The 14046-nt window shown below is 49.3% G+C and overlaps 8 protein-coding genes across 8 annotated transcripts; 2 read left to right on the forward strand and 6 right to left on the reverse strand.

Annotated features, from left to right (window-relative positions):
- Positions 1–120: 120 nt before the first annotated feature.
- Positions 121–2030, reverse strand: FPRO_08455 (putative membrane-bound O-acyltransferase domain-containing protein 5; the record flags this gene model as incomplete). The annotated part of the gene is made up of 5 exons (XM_031222124.1): positions 121–587; positions 651–1669; positions 1731–1830; positions 1897–1941; positions 2009–2030. The coding sequence occupies 5 exons, from the start codon at positions 2028–2030 to the stop codon at positions 121–123; spliced, it is 1653 nt and encodes a 550-aa protein (XP_031087615.1).
- Positions 2031–2857: 827 nt separating this feature from the next.
- FPRO_08456 (putative Golgi GDP-mannose transporter) lies at positions 2858–4187 on the reverse strand (the record flags this gene model as incomplete). The annotated part of the gene is made up of 4 exons (XM_031222127.1): positions 2858–3294; positions 3345–3725; positions 3777–3867; positions 3930–4187. The coding sequence occupies 4 exons, from the start codon at positions 4185–4187 to the stop codon at positions 2858–2860; spliced, it is 1167 nt and encodes a 388-aa protein (XP_031087616.1).
- Positions 4188–4855: 668 nt separating this feature from the next.
- Positions 4856–5981, reverse strand: FPRO_08457 (related to ketoreductases; the record flags this gene model as incomplete). The annotated part of the gene is made up of 2 exons (XM_031222128.1): positions 4856–5785; positions 5859–5981. The coding sequence occupies 2 exons, from the start codon at positions 5979–5981 to the stop codon at positions 4856–4858; spliced, it is 1053 nt and encodes a 350-aa protein (XP_031087617.1).
- Positions 5982–7077: 1096 nt separating this feature from the next.
- Positions 7078–7709, reverse strand: FPRO_08458 (uncharacterized protein; the record flags this gene model as incomplete). The annotated part of the gene is made up of 3 exons (XM_031222129.1): positions 7078–7206; positions 7258–7629; positions 7680–7709. The coding sequence occupies 3 exons, from the start codon at positions 7707–7709 to the stop codon at positions 7078–7080; spliced, it is 531 nt and encodes a 176-aa protein (XP_031087618.1).
- Positions 7710–8417: 708 nt separating this feature from the next.
- On the reverse strand, positions 8418–9226 carry FPRO_08459 (uncharacterized protein; the record flags this gene model as incomplete). Its single annotated transcript, XM_031222130.1, has 2 exons — positions 8418–8972; positions 9062–9226. 2 exons carry the CDS (start codon positions 9224–9226, stop codon positions 8418–8420), a joined length of 720 nt encoding a protein of 239 aa, XP_031087619.1.
- A 699-nt stretch (positions 9227–9925) lies between these two features.
- FPRO_08460 (putative histone 3) lies at positions 9926–10445 on the forward strand (the record flags this gene model as incomplete). Its single annotated transcript, XM_031222131.1, has 3 exons — positions 9926–9986; positions 10049–10173; positions 10230–10445. 3 exons carry the CDS (start codon positions 9926–9928, stop codon positions 10443–10445), a joined length of 402 nt encoding a protein of 133 aa, XP_031087620.1.
- A 508-nt stretch (positions 10446–10953) lies between these two features.
- Positions 10954–11496, forward strand: FPRO_08461 (uncharacterized protein; the record flags this gene model as incomplete). The annotated part of the gene is made up of 3 exons (XM_031222132.1): positions 10954–11158; positions 11213–11292; positions 11344–11496. 3 exons carry the CDS (start codon positions 10954–10956, stop codon positions 11494–11496), a joined length of 438 nt encoding a protein of 145 aa, XP_031087621.1.
- A 25-nt stretch (positions 11497–11521) lies between these two features.
- On the reverse strand, positions 11522–13576 carry FPRO_08462 (putative aminopeptidase P, cytoplasmic; the record flags this gene model as incomplete). Its single annotated transcript, XM_031222133.1, has 4 exons — positions 11522–11950; positions 12002–12263; positions 12349–13441; positions 13501–13576. 4 exons carry the CDS (start codon positions 13574–13576, stop codon positions 11522–11524), a joined length of 1860 nt encoding a protein of 619 aa, XP_031087622.1.
- Positions 13577–14046: the final 470 nt, after the last annotated feature.

Raw genomic sequence — 14046 nt, forward strand, 5'->3', positions numbered from 1 at the left:
CCAGACACCTGAAACACACCATCATAACACCGGATGCGTCTTTCACGTTTGAGACTAGAGCTCTCCGTGATGAGTACGACGCTATGGTTAATGACAGACCCGCAGCACATGAAGTCTTAATTAGCCTGTCTGGGCCTTTGCCTTATGCGCCTCAATCTCCGCCTTGACCTTTCGCTGTCTCATCTCCATCTCGGCTTTGATTTCTTCCACAGCCTCGTTGAAGTCACCCTCGATATCCTTGGAAATACCCAAAATGGGCTCCTTGCCCGTTAGACTGTCCGTTGAGATTGAGCGCACCAACTTAGCGCTAGCTCGGCCCTGACGCTTCTCCAGCTGCTGCTTCAGGGCGGCCTTTCCGGGGGAAGAGAAGAAAACGAGTGACAAAAAGGTCCAGATGACAGCGTAGAAGTAGACGCGGGACCAGGCTAGTAGTGAGCCCTGAAGTGTGAGGACTAGGAAAGGTGCTGTGGCAAAGGTGAAGGTGAGTTGTGTGGCGAGATAAGATACGAAATCGTAGTACTTCTTCTTGGGCGAGGGGTTGCCAGTGATGGGTTCTAGGAAGAATGGGCGAACATGACGGCGGTAATCTGGAAACCATTGTCAGTATCATCTATACGTTTCAGCGTAACCAACTTTTAAGATAGACTCACGCTTTGCAGCTGTCTGAATGAAGCTTGCAAGGACAAAGCTAAGGTAGTATCCGGGATAGAAGCCATGCCAAAGAGCACTTGTACCAAAGGTCATGAGACTAGCGCGAAAACCAGGCTTCTTGCCTCTAGGCGTGACACGCAAATAGACGTAGTTCCTCAACCAGTTGCTCGTGTTGATGTTCCAGCCTCCAAGATATCCTCGGGGATTCTGCGCAGTCTCAACAGCCCAGGGATCAATGTTCTGCAATCGGTTCCAGAAGACCTTGCCCGTAACAGGATCAACACCGTTGTAGCCCATGCCCGCGAGGATGCAAGATCCCTCTGTAAGGTACCAGACACCATAGTATTTGAGTCGTGCAGTGAAGCTAACCATGTGCATGATCCAGACACGGCGGAGGAAACCATACTTGATATAAATATCAGAAGTGAGCAGGCTAGGATAGTATGAACCACCTAGAGCCATGAACATCCCAATAAGGAAGAGGCCACTCGCTGCCTTCCAAGCTGCGGGACCACCACTTCGGGGAATCTTTCTCTTCTTCCTCACAGGAGGCTTCTTTGCTGGATCGACATTGGGTGCGTCAAACATGGTTGTGTCAAGCCATTTACGATAGTCGGTGAAGTCGAAAGACGGGCCGGCGAAGAGCGCAGGGAAGAAGAGGACCCAGCCAGCATAGTTGAGAATGGGAGGCAGGTCCTTGAGCATATTCCTCTTCTGGAAATCAGACAGATACTCCTCAGGGAGTTGGCCGTCAGCAACGTTCCAGCAGAATGCACTCAGCTTCATGAGAAGCACCATCTGGGCGCCTGTGACATCAGCCCTTGTTGGGTCGTCGGCGGCTTGACGAGCGATATGGCTTAGGGACATGTGGCCCATGACGAAAGCGAAGCCAATCCATGGCATGTAGGGACTCGTTCGAAGGAATTTGGCGATGCAGTATGTTCCTCCTGCGCTGATGAAGAGGGTTCGGACACCATCCCATAGGTCAAAGAGGCCGACGAGGTAGAAGATTGATACGCTTGGTTGAACATGTTAGTGCGACTGAACATGGATGGGCTGAGAGATCGTTGATGTTGTACCTGATGGCAAAGAGGTTCTTAAGATCTGGTCTAGAGTCGGGGATTCGCTTGAGGAGAGCGGCGAGGGGGAATGATATCAGGAATGAGGTGACGAGTTTGACTGCGGTCGTGTTAGGTAGAGGTCTATTGAGCTTGAGGAAGCTCTAGGGCAGGGGGAGTAACCCACGATCGTCTGGGGCAGCACCAACAGTGTCTGCTAAGGCCACAAAAGCTATGCAAGCAAAATTAGTTAGAAAAACAGAGTCGCCGTTACAAGAAGAATGCAGCTTGAAACTTACGCCTATGCAGAAAGTACAGCATCTTGCTAGCGATTGAGGTAGCTCGGGACACAATCAATACCTGTGGAGTCCAAGTGCTTCCAAACTATAGGCTATACAATCCAAGAGGAAATAAAAGGGAGATAATAGGAATTGTGCGTCGGCCTCAGCTATATCATGGCGTGAGAGAGGCCAGAAGAGACAGCTCTTTTGGGTTGATTGATCAATAGGTGAAGGACGTCATTTCCATCCCTTGCTTTATCTAGAATAGAGTGGAAGACAAGATCCCCAACATTTTTTGGAGAAGAAGCAAAAAAAGCTTGGACATTCCATGGTAGCAGGCACCTAAACTTAGCACCTACCTTACAGAGTGACGTCCTAGGGACCCACGTGGGGCACTTCACGTGTCGATCTTCAAAACTGGACATGACCTTGAGGCTGATCATGAGCCTCGGACTTTATAAGTATTATGTGCCAATGAGGCAGAAGCGTGCTTATGTAGAGCTTTGGTATAGGGCAGTATCGTCTCTAAGCGACTCAAGTTGTGGAAAATTGCCTGTCAACTGGCGTAATCACCAACGCGTCCATCATGACTGAGCTCAGTCAATTATAGGATTCGGACTCAAAAGAAGAATGCATTCAGCGAATAATAACCCCTGCCCGAAACTCCTTCGTCTATTCTCACTAGAAAACAAGTCACCGTCGTGCTCATTACAATAATATACACACCCAAAAACCCTATCCCGGGTTCTGTTCTATAAATCACCCGGGGCCTTTTTATCCCTTGATTCGCAGGAGCCATGTTTATCCACATCATCAACGCCATGCACAGTAGCCTAACCTCTAAAGTTGCGCCTTGCATCGTATCATCTAAGAGTTGGCATCGCGGTTGCTCTTGGCGCTCGCGCTCATCGTAGGCCGCACCGTAGGCAGTGATCCTCCCGAGGACATCGATTGTCGTACACGGGACCAGGCATAGACCAGACCGCTAATGAAGCCGAGGAAGATGGCAGACACACTGCCGAAAGTGACTGGGGCTGAGAAAAAGACCAGGCCGCTAATTGCAATAGGAAGCTTGTTGAGGGCTCCAACCATAGAATATGTTGTCGAGGAGGTGACGCGGATGCACCAAGCAGAGCAGTATGAGATAAAGATAGCTGCAAGGCCAGAGTAGATCATGCCGATAATGATCTTGTTACGGGTATCGTCGGGGAAGTTGCGAGAGAAATTGTAGACGGACCAGTCCTCTGTAAGAAGCGAGCAGACAACTAGAACAGGAATCGTGAGGAGGTTGTTGTAGTACATGGCTACACAATGTTAGCAACAGAGACATTCACACCGACAGTGCATGACTTACTATCCCAGTCCTTAAAGTTCATCTTCTTGATGACCTTGCGCATGCCCAGCACGTAGGCAGCACTGCAGAAAACGTTCATTCCCATCCAGGCATAACCAGCGTTGAGTGTAGAGACAGCAGCAGCCGAGTCGGCAGTACCAAAGTCACCGTTGATGGCACTCTGGATGTCTGCCCACGCTGCGACGATCGAGCTCAGCACCATGAGACCGAAAGAGAGCAGGGCCAGTGGTGTAACACTGCCGCCGAACCAAAGGACCTCGCCGTACGCGATGACAATAATGGTCAAGTTCTTGAAGATCGTATAAACGGGGACCGAGAGGAACTGAAGCGACTTTGTACTGGTGTAAATCATGCCGACGAGGAGAAGAGAGATAGGGAACCCTTTTTTCGTGTTAGCATTAGAAGGTCACAACTTGAGCCTCAATAACGTACATTTTCTTGCTCGATCAGAGTCGAAAGGAGCAAGAACCTTGATCAAGCCCAGTTGTTTGCACAGAGTGATTGCGCCAATACACACGACAGCCTACACGGTCCAATGTCAAAAACGGGTACAATGCCTCGTCATGGAGATTTCCTTGCCTGGACAGTCAAGTAGAAGAAGTTGAGATTCCAGAAACTACCCGACACAACATACTTGTTGACAACTGTCATACTGATTGACGACAAACAATACGCCAAGATAGACAAGGGTGGGCTCTTTTCCAACTGTTCAAGGCCACTGACTGGACTTGATCCATACGCAGCGGGAGGCGGTGATCGCGCCTGGAAAGAAGGCTTCTCATTCTTATCATAGTTGTCATTGCCCATCTGGACGACGTAGTCCTCGTTCTTCTTGTCGGTCATTATGGCAGCGGACGAAACGAAACGAAACGATCGTGGAAGTAAAACGTCGAGATCAGCGCTGGGATGCGGCGGAAGTACCGGGTTTCGCTATCGAGAATCGAAACGAGACGCTATTTGATCGATTCGTTCTAACGTTGGGTGCTATCGTGGTCGCAGATTGTGTAAGAAAAGGAAATTACAGCGCGTTGGACAAAGTGTTCAGCTCTTTAACCCCCGTTGGAGTCCTTTCTCCCTTAAACTAAAGAGCCCTGTAAAAGAAAGTACGAGGTACGAGCCACAGGGTCGAGGGGCTCAAAGGGAGACGTGGAGCTCAAAGGGAGACGTGGAGCAAATGGAACTTGACTTGGATTTGGGGCGCGTTCCTGCTGAGTCATCCAGAAGGACAGGGGTAAACTTTATGGTGTTGAATGGTATGTGACTTGGAGAGTAAGAGAAAGTAAGAGAGTAGAATGTTCAGCCTTTTTCCGGTCCAGATCCGTCTCGATCACACGGCATCTCCTTTCAGGGTCCAGAAATAATGGGTAGTAAGCTCGTAAAAGAATTTGTGTTGTCCTGTATCATAGAATTAGCGTTTAATAGTCACTCCACCCGGTACGAGAAATCCAATTGCGCCTGCGCCTCAGAAGTGCCTCAGCACAGCACCCATAACTAACGACAATGTTCATTTTTCAGGAAGCAGAAGCAGCAGCCTCATTGGTTTCAGGGGCTGCTGCTGCTGCTGCTGTCTCTTCTCCAGCTTCTCTGTCATCGTCTGGTCCAGCTGGAAAGTTGAGGTGTTTCCAATCCTCCAACTCTTCTGTCACAGACCGCATGCGGTCGCGAATGCTCTCAATTGCATAGCTTCCCAATAATAATCGTAGCGGCGGGTACGAGCAGTGTCCGAGTTGCCATACGAGTTCAGCACACTTGATAGCGCTCGTGGGTCGATACTTGTCACCGAGCCACTGAACAATTCTTCGTGCATGTAGGGCTGGGGATGTTGGATGCCCGTATGTCTCGCTGGGTGGCTTCACAAGAAAATGACCCCATGACGTTGGAAGCGACGTATCTTGCATCTCTGGTTCTTCGGGTCTCACATGGCCTGGCTCGATGAGTGTAGCTTTGATGTTGAACGCATCCGTCTCATAGAGCATGGCCTCGATTAGGCCCTCCACCGCATATTTGGTCGCGCAGTAAGGGCCCAGGCCAGGGACGCCCAAAGCGCCAGACGTTGAGCTGAAGATGAGATAGCGGCCTGCATTCTGCCTGCGGAAATACGGCAGCGTAGCGTGAATGATGTGAAGCGTGCCCATGAAGTTGGTCTCGAACTGGTTACGTATGTCATGCTCATCCTGGTCCTCGCAGGCGCCTATGACACCGTAGCCAGAACAATTGACGACAATATCGATACGGCCAAAGCGCTGGAGCGTACGCTCGATGACACGATTCACAGATTCGCGAGCGCGGACGTCGCACAAGGCGCCGAGACAGTTCTCATGGATATTCTCCATGTCTTTAAGACTTGTCTCGAATACGCGGCCAACCGACGTTACCAAATCTCCATGTGAAAGTGCACATTTGACAAGGGAGTGCCCCATCTGACCCGTACCTCCAAAGATCTGTATGTGCATCCAATGGTGAGCATATCGAACGAATGAAAGAGCGTTGTGCTGTGCAGGAGATGAATCATACCACCCAGACTAACTGCTTCACTGGGGTGTTGGGCTGTGGAGGATCACAGCTCGCAGGAAGCTGCGCTATTCGCGGCCTCGACGATGCCTCAGTAACATCCGAGACTTCGGTTCTGGTGTCCATCGTGTGCGTTGAGTCTTGGTATCCCCAATTGAGCTGCAGATTCCCGTTATTCAAGTTTGTTGTTGTTGTTTTTGGCTGAATTGAAGAGAAGGTTTACTTTGAAAGCTGTAAACCATAAAACTCCAGGGTCTCGTGTTATGCTCTGGCGGGGTCCAAAACTGTACGTATCAGTGCTAATCATTAGTTAGTAGGTAATCACAATGCCTCCAATCTGACTGAGAATAAAGCATTATCAGAAGTATCTGAGAAGAGCAACAGTCTTTATCCTGAATTGTAAATTATGCTCTCAGAGAATGAATCTGTGCATGTTATGCCCCGGATATCCCGTTCATGCTCGCTTTCACAGCATTAAAGCTTGCCTGGTCCAGGTCGCTCAAGGCATCTTGAGAATATTCTAGATGCCTCAGACTTGAGCCCAACAAGACAGCTCAAGGTTTGATTCGTCGAGGCACAACTAGATCTTAAGGAGCTGCGCCTTTGCTGCATGCTCTAACTACTACTGCAAGATACTCCCACTTACACGCCCCGCAACGATCCATGAAATACGCTGGAGCCAATGCTATGAGCGGTATTCTTTGCTGACCGTATGATGCGCTCACTCGTAAAAAGTTTGGGACCCTCACATAGAAGAGACATGCACTGCAAATGTTGTAGGAGCTCACAAGCATTTCTGTGAAAACTTCAGTTTGGAACAAGGATGAATAGATATGATATATTCGTATGCTATATGGAACCGGGTTTCTCCAAACTCCCGCTAACTCACCCCCTCAAGAAATAGATCGTAATAAGATACCATATCTGAACGATTGGCAATCGACTTGCTTAGACTGTCACCAATTTGCGACTGAGTTGTTTTCGGTTCAGATCTCACAAAACCGCTCACAAGTCGTATGTTTGTGGTCTGCAACAGACAGACCATGCAAAATGACGTAAAATAGCTCCCAGATCACGTCAACCCTATGCTTTTCCATCACAGCTTCAAGCGGCGCCGTTCATGCTTGACGGTTCTTCAGTTGGACTGGTAATTCGGTCGGTCTCCTGGTACTTAGCACCCTCCACTACTATCAAATACTGGCTTGACTCCCACGTGGGCCTCTTACTGGTTGGGCTCACCCAGGAACTGCTTCACATATTCCTGTCGGTGCTCGTTCTTGTCGACATCGGGGCCTCGGTTCAGAGGCGTCCACTTGGGGTCCTCCTTGAACAGTCTCATGGCATGAACATACTGTGATCGTCAGCCTTTTTGGTTTGCAGCAGAGTACTTCTGTTGACTTACGTTGCTCTCATCAGTAGTGAAGCGGTGGTAAATGCCAGGAGGTAGGATAAGAAGGTCATCCTTCTCGAGCAACACGCGCACCCAGTCGTCATCCTTGCTTCGGACATCAAAGTATCCACGGCCACCACGAATGTATCGAATCTCCTCGTCCTCGTGCAAGTGCTCGGCGAAGAAGGACTTGACCTTGGTTTCGTAGATGTCACCCATGGCTTGGGGAGAGACAGTGATCTCGTCACGGTTCTTGTAGCCACGCTCCTTGGCAAGGTTATCGACCGACTCGAGCTCAGGGAGGTGGTAGTAGTAGACACCGATGTTCATGAGATCGTCAACACTGACGGGCATGCCCGAGTTATGAGGGAGGCGCTGGTCGCCCTGTAATTTTTTGTTAGTGGGATCGTGCAGCAAAAAGAGGTTATACTCACGGGAAGGCCATCATAGAAGTAAGCTCGCATAGTTGTTAATTGATTCGACGTATATAGAGATTATCCGGGAGAGAGAAAAGTACAGTAGGAATGGTATTGCAAGATCAAAAGTGTCAGGAGGTGGAAGCTCTTTTTGAAGCTTTGAAATGGCCGGGGCTCCAAGCTGTTTATGTACCTACCTACATTTTACAGCGTCCCAATGGTTCCATGGCGGGGTCAACCATGGAATGTCCGGCGAAGGCTAGCGACGTCAGCGCATCAGCGCTACACCAAAACGCAAAAGGTAAAGGTCCCTGCTGCGCTGACATCACAAGCACACGCCTTCAAAGGCCGGGCCCTCAATGGACCAGCTCGTAAATCAACCCAGAGGTTGTGCAGGCAGGACTTGTGTCTTATTTGGTGTCCACCCGAACTACAGTGGACGAACGGCACTAGGTACCTTAGCGCTTCCTTGCACTGATACAAATTTACTAACATATCATGAGACAGCATCATGATGCCTAGGTACCTACTTTACCTTATATATCACAAATAACCACCAGTTTTACCAAATGTTCAAAGGCTATTGTTCATTCCAATCTGACAACGCCATAGTAAATCAACGCTATCGGCAATACATCTGTCCAGTGCCATGCTTCCGAAACATACCAATCCTGAACGCCAATTCATAGCAAATATTGAGCATAATGGCTCTATCGTTCCTTGCTGAAACGGATATCCTTCTCTGCAATTGACCCTTCAAAGCTCTCGGGGCGCAGCTTCTCGAGCCCCGGCAACCATGATGTCGTTTGTACTATCATCCGCATCAACTCGAGGTCGAGCCTCAAACAGACGCCTCCACCAGTTAGGAGGGTCGAGGGGGCGAGAACCGTTGTGCAGAGGAGGGTAAACGTCAGAAAAGAAATACCAAACATGTCCAATAACGACACCCATGATCTCATCCTTGGGAACAGTGCCGTGCAGTACAAGGCTGAAACCCATCAATACCCAGGGCAAATAAGGGGCGGTGAACACAAGTAAGCCAAGGAAGCTCAGTCTAGTCTCTGGGTTACGTCGGGACCATATGTAGACCAGCGTCGAGGAAAGCGGGTGACCGAGAAATGGCATGGAAACGAGGGGCGAGAGAGCGATCAAGGAGGCCATTGAATAAAGTAGTAGCCACGAGAAATGAGCAGGCGATCGACCCGATGACTCCTCTAGCAGGCGCGCATAACGTTGAAGGAAGTAGACATGGAAGAGGAGATCGAGCGAGAAGGGGCCAAAGTAGAGAAACGTCGTCAATAGTCGCCAGTACTGTAGGAGATGCAATGTCAGCATAAGCGTTCGCATTTCAACCATTTGTCATAAAATCAAGAAAACAAATGGTTAGGAAGATTACGAACCTGTGATTTCACAAATACCGCGCGAAAGCTGTAGAATAGTTGGAAAGGAGTGACCATCTGGCATTGAACCAGGGCACTAGTCAGAATTGTAGCGGTTGTCCACCAACGAGTGCATGTTGGCATCTCCCAGAACCATTGTTCAAGAGGCAGTCGGCCTCCATCCATGACTTGATCCATCGATGAGAGCTTTGCGCAGTGCTATGTTGATTGGAATATCTTCCTTTCGGTGGTGCTGAGTGGGAACAGCTAAGTGAGCGATGATCGGATATGAACAAGGTAGTCGAGTAATGGATTTATTTTAGGAACGGAAGGAGTAGAGATCGAGTTTAGGTATCAGGCAACACCAACGACTCTTGTTGAGAGCAAGGCGTCAGATGCTGTAAAAGTTCAAGCATGTAAAGTTTTGTTGTTGAACTGAAAGATGACGGAATAGGACGAGCCACGTTGAGAGACTGACGGGTACAGGTAACTTAGGTGTGTCCAGGACCCCCACCATTCCGTCCGGGAATACGTACCTCGCTTGGCCAGTTCATGCTAGATGTGGCCGTGCAGATATGTGGCCGTGCATCAGTTTCGCGACAGAGTGGCTGGAAATCAATTAAATAAAATCGCGGGGCTGGGGGAAGGCGCGCTCGCTCACACGCTCCCCATACTCGCGGTGGTCCTTCCCACCTTGCGATTCCACCACCAACACTCTCGCTTCTCTCCTACAAACTCCTTTTAACGAGAATAGCATTGATCGAACTCGAGCGTTTTGTGCAAGACATTTTGCTTCACTCCTTTTCCGCATGTCACTTCCTTTGCTGTAAAGCTCTTCTCGCAAACCCACAACACACTCTTTGTCCTTTCTCCACGCTCCTTTCAATGCCTCCCAGGAAATCTAAAGCTTCCGGCGCGGGCAAATCGCGGCCGAGTGACGTTCAAGGTATGAATTCCCAGAAACTCAGACTTGTCCTAGTAGCTGTTTTTTACTTACAATGTCATTAGCTGGCGATCCTGTTCCCGTTCGCGCAAAGCGTAGATACCGTCCTGGCACAGTCGCTCTTCGCGAAATTCGACATTACCAAAGTGGCACGAAACTGCTCCTCCGAAAGCTCCCATTTGCGCGCCTTGTCAGTTCCTCGGTGCCTTGGATTCGCTTAGTTGGAAACTAACACTAGGTCAACAGGTTCGAGAAATCGCTTTGACAATGCGCCCACGAGACGAAGGCTTGCGCTGGCAGAGCCAAGCCATCATGGCACTACAAGAAGCTGCTGAAGCTTACATGGTGCATCTGTTCGAAGATACCAACCTATGCGCAATTCACGCCAAGCGTGTTACAATCATGCAGAAGGATATTCAACTAGCAAGGAGGATACGCGGTATCTGGGGTGGGCTGGGTTAGAGAAGGGGATTACGGAAACAAAATGTGAAAAACAAATCAAAAAGAGTCTAGAATCTGCACGGGAACTCACGAGACTTTGGTTTTGGGATTATGGATGGCGTCGGGGCGCTTCGAGATATACCTGCTGGCCTTCTGTGTTGGCTGATTTACTTTGGTTTCTTCTTACCTGCTACTTTGAGGATCTCATCGGCTTCGATACCCGAAGCTGGCAAAAGGAGCCCTTTTCTGTAAATATAATATTTGCGGTCAATCAATTATCATCTTCAAATTTGTTACCGAGGTACCACCAGCTCTTCGTGTCATGTTCAGGGGAGCTGGGATATTCTTTGTTCTCCCCACGCTGAGCAGTCATTGGCTGAGAGCTCATGACTGTTAGACTGTCACTGACGTAATAAGCAATTCAGACTCGAGCTCCCTCTAGCTCTCGACCTACACTTAAAACTTTCCTTTCCCAGTTACATATCACCAATTGGCTCTATCGTTCTCAAAACGAGGTATTTCCACGAACATGTATAGAGCCTTCAACTCTCGAGTAGCCTTGCGGGCCATGGGCCGAGGCATTGCCCCCGCAACTTGCGTAGGAGCTTTCATTGCAACTCGACCCGTCATCCGTTGTGATGCCCCGACACTTGCTACAGGGCCTCCTTCACGCCGACGTCCTCTGGATATTTCCCCTGACACGGTTCGTCAGCTTTCTAGTGGAAGTGTTGCTGGTTGGTCATCCTCACCTTTTGTCATGCGAATTTAAGCTTACAGTCTGTCTTAAGGATTTGGAATTGGTGTTGTAGTAGCCCTCTTTTCCCGCACCCTTGCACTTCTCACTGGATTAATTGCCTTTTCCATCCATGTAAGTCACCCTCTACCAATAGGCTCACCCAGTATCGTCTCACATATTCAGGTCGCGTCTCGCTGGGGTTTGGATATTCCTCGGACTCTTGGTATCGAGAAGCTCCTGAAGAAGAGCTCGGTATGGAACAAGAGCAAGGAACGGCCATTATTCACTGCGTCGTTTCTTGTAACATTTATCCTAGCTACCTTCGTACGTCTATAGTATTGCTCAGGCCGGTTTCGTTACTTCACTCGATGTGCTGGGTCTCCCTCTTGAGCCAGGCCAATGTCACATTGTCTCCCTCAAAATATTCTTGCGTCTTCTCCAGAACCTTGGCGTTGTAAGTGTTGAGCCACTCCTTCTCTTCAGACGTGAGTAGCGTTGTGTCGATCAGGTTCCGGCAGTATGGCACAAGCGTTACGTACTCGAAGCCCAAGAACGGCTTGTCACCAAAGGAGTGCTTGGCTTTAACCTCCTTGACGAGGACCATGTTTTCTATGCGGATGCCGTACTTCCCATCTTCGTAATAGCCTGGCTCGTTTGACAGCACATTTCCTGGAGCCAATGCTACTTCAGCATACTGGACACGAGTGCCAATACCAATGGGTCCTTCGTGGACGTTCAGGAATGAACCAACTCCGTGTCCGGTACCATGTCTGTAGTCCAATCCGTTTTTCTATAGTATATGTTAGAGGCCAAACTTCATAAGTTGCTGCTAATAACATACCCAAAGATGTTGTCTTGCCAGGCTATCGAGTGCAAAGCCTGTGGTTCCCTTAGGGAAAATGGCTTGATCCAAAGAGATGTGACCTTTCAAAACTAAAGTGTACGCCTCCCTCTCTGCTTCTGTGGGCTTTCCAAAGTGCAAGGTACGAGTGGTATCCGTGGTGCCATCGCGGTATTGTGCTCCTGAATCACAAAGGTAAATAGCTTCAGGGTCGATAGTGGCACAGTTGCCACGCTCAGGGCCGTAGTGAATGATTGCAGCGCTGCATTTGATCGTCAGCGAAAGCTTACAACACTTAATGGTCAAGTATCATGAATCTCTCTCATGTCGCTTTATATCGAACTTACTTTGCACCCGTAGAGGAGATGGTGGGGAATGAGAGGCCAACGAAGTCCTTCTTTTCTTTTCGAAGCTCTTCAAGCTTGTCGGCTGCTTGCACTTCGTCAAGTTTAACTTTCTTGTTTACAAGCTGGTCCTCAAGCCAGGCAAAATACTGGATGAGTGCAGCGCCATCTCTCACATGACAGTCTCTCATACCCTTCAATTCAGCCTCAGTCTTGATGGCTTTGGCATCGCCAATTAGACTTCTGATTTCATCGACCGAAGAGTCTCCTCCCAGAGCACGCTTTAGTGCCCATGAGCCCTTGTTAGAAATGAGGAAGTTTCCAGTAGGAACCTTGTCGCCTGACTTGCTCTTTTCAGCATGAGCGGCGTGCAGTGCCTGGGCATCGTCGAAGATAGCTTCGTATGGCTTGATGTCGACTTTGTTCGAGGTGAGGTGCGAGCGGCATTTGTCGTCCAGCTTGGCTCCGTCGATGTAAAGCTTAGCAGCATCAGGGGTAACAGTAGCATACGCGAAGAAGACGGGGTTGTAAGGGATATCGTTACCGCGCAAATTGAACAGCCAGGCGATCTCATCCAGCATGGACACTAAGAAACCAGGAGAGTGCTTCTTTTCCAGCTCCTGGCGGACCTTGGTGAGCTTGTTCAGGACAGACTCTCCTGCAAGCTCGTCAGGCTGGATGATGACTTGTTCCGAGGGACGAGAGGGACGCTCATCTCCCCATACCAGATCGACAAGGTTTCCATCAACAGGTACAAGCTCAGCTCCGCCATTCTTTCGGATTTTCTCGGCAAGGTTCTTGGCCGTTGAACCGGAGATGAGTGTTGGGTCAACGCCAACATTCTTTCCACCAGAAGACTGCTCAGCAGACCAGTCTTGCCATGTAGGAACGTCTTGAAGGCCTTGTTTCAGAAGTGTCCAGTTGCTATCGAGTTGAGATGTGGCCTGGTTGAAGTAACGACCGTCAGTAGCAAGAGCAGCAGACTCGAGTGTAACAACAGCACATCCAGCAGAACCAGTGAACCCAGAGATATAAGCACGTCTGGCATCACAATCTGCGATATATTCAGACGAGTGACTATCCTCAGAAGGGACAACTACAAGCCATTGTTAGTACTGCAGCAGTGAATAGCAAGCGTATATCATGAAATCTCACTGTAAATATGAACATTGCGCTCCTTCATCAAGCCTCTCAGGCGGGTGAGCCTGGAGGTAGTATCGAGCTTGGTCATTGTTTCAGATGAGGCCCAACGGCGAGAGGATATTCGTGAAGCTGCGGCTAATCGTCGTGGAGCTGAACGGAGGAGTGAAGTAGCAGTCTGGAAAAGCATTGACAATCAGACGCAGGCAACAAGACACCTCGGCTGGGGACAAATACACTCGAGGCTTGGAGATAAGCAATAGAGCGAACTGGGAGCTCAGGACTCAAGGTCTTTACAGATAAGAGTCAGTACGGGATCGGTGACAAGAGATATCTTGATGTCTGAGAGGCGGCTGGTGAGATATGGTGAGAGCAGTCTGAGAACTCAGAAGGACATTTCAACAGAGGCTGGAAACATTCACACAAGGGTGAGGTTTGAATATCATGGGGAAGCGTAATTATGAGGACAGCTAATGAGGGGCTTGGAGATGGAGTCATGACCCAGATAAGTTGCATGCTTTGGACGATCTTTTGTTGGTTTGGCTCACTTACCTTGATAGT

This window comes from Fusarium proliferatum (assembly GCF_900067095.1).
Source record: "Fusarium proliferatum ET1 genome assembly, contig: FPRO_scaffold011, whole genome shotgun sequence".
NCBI classification, from domain to species: domain Eukaryota; kingdom Fungi; phylum Ascomycota; class Sordariomycetes; order Hypocreales; family Nectriaceae; genus Fusarium; species Fusarium proliferatum.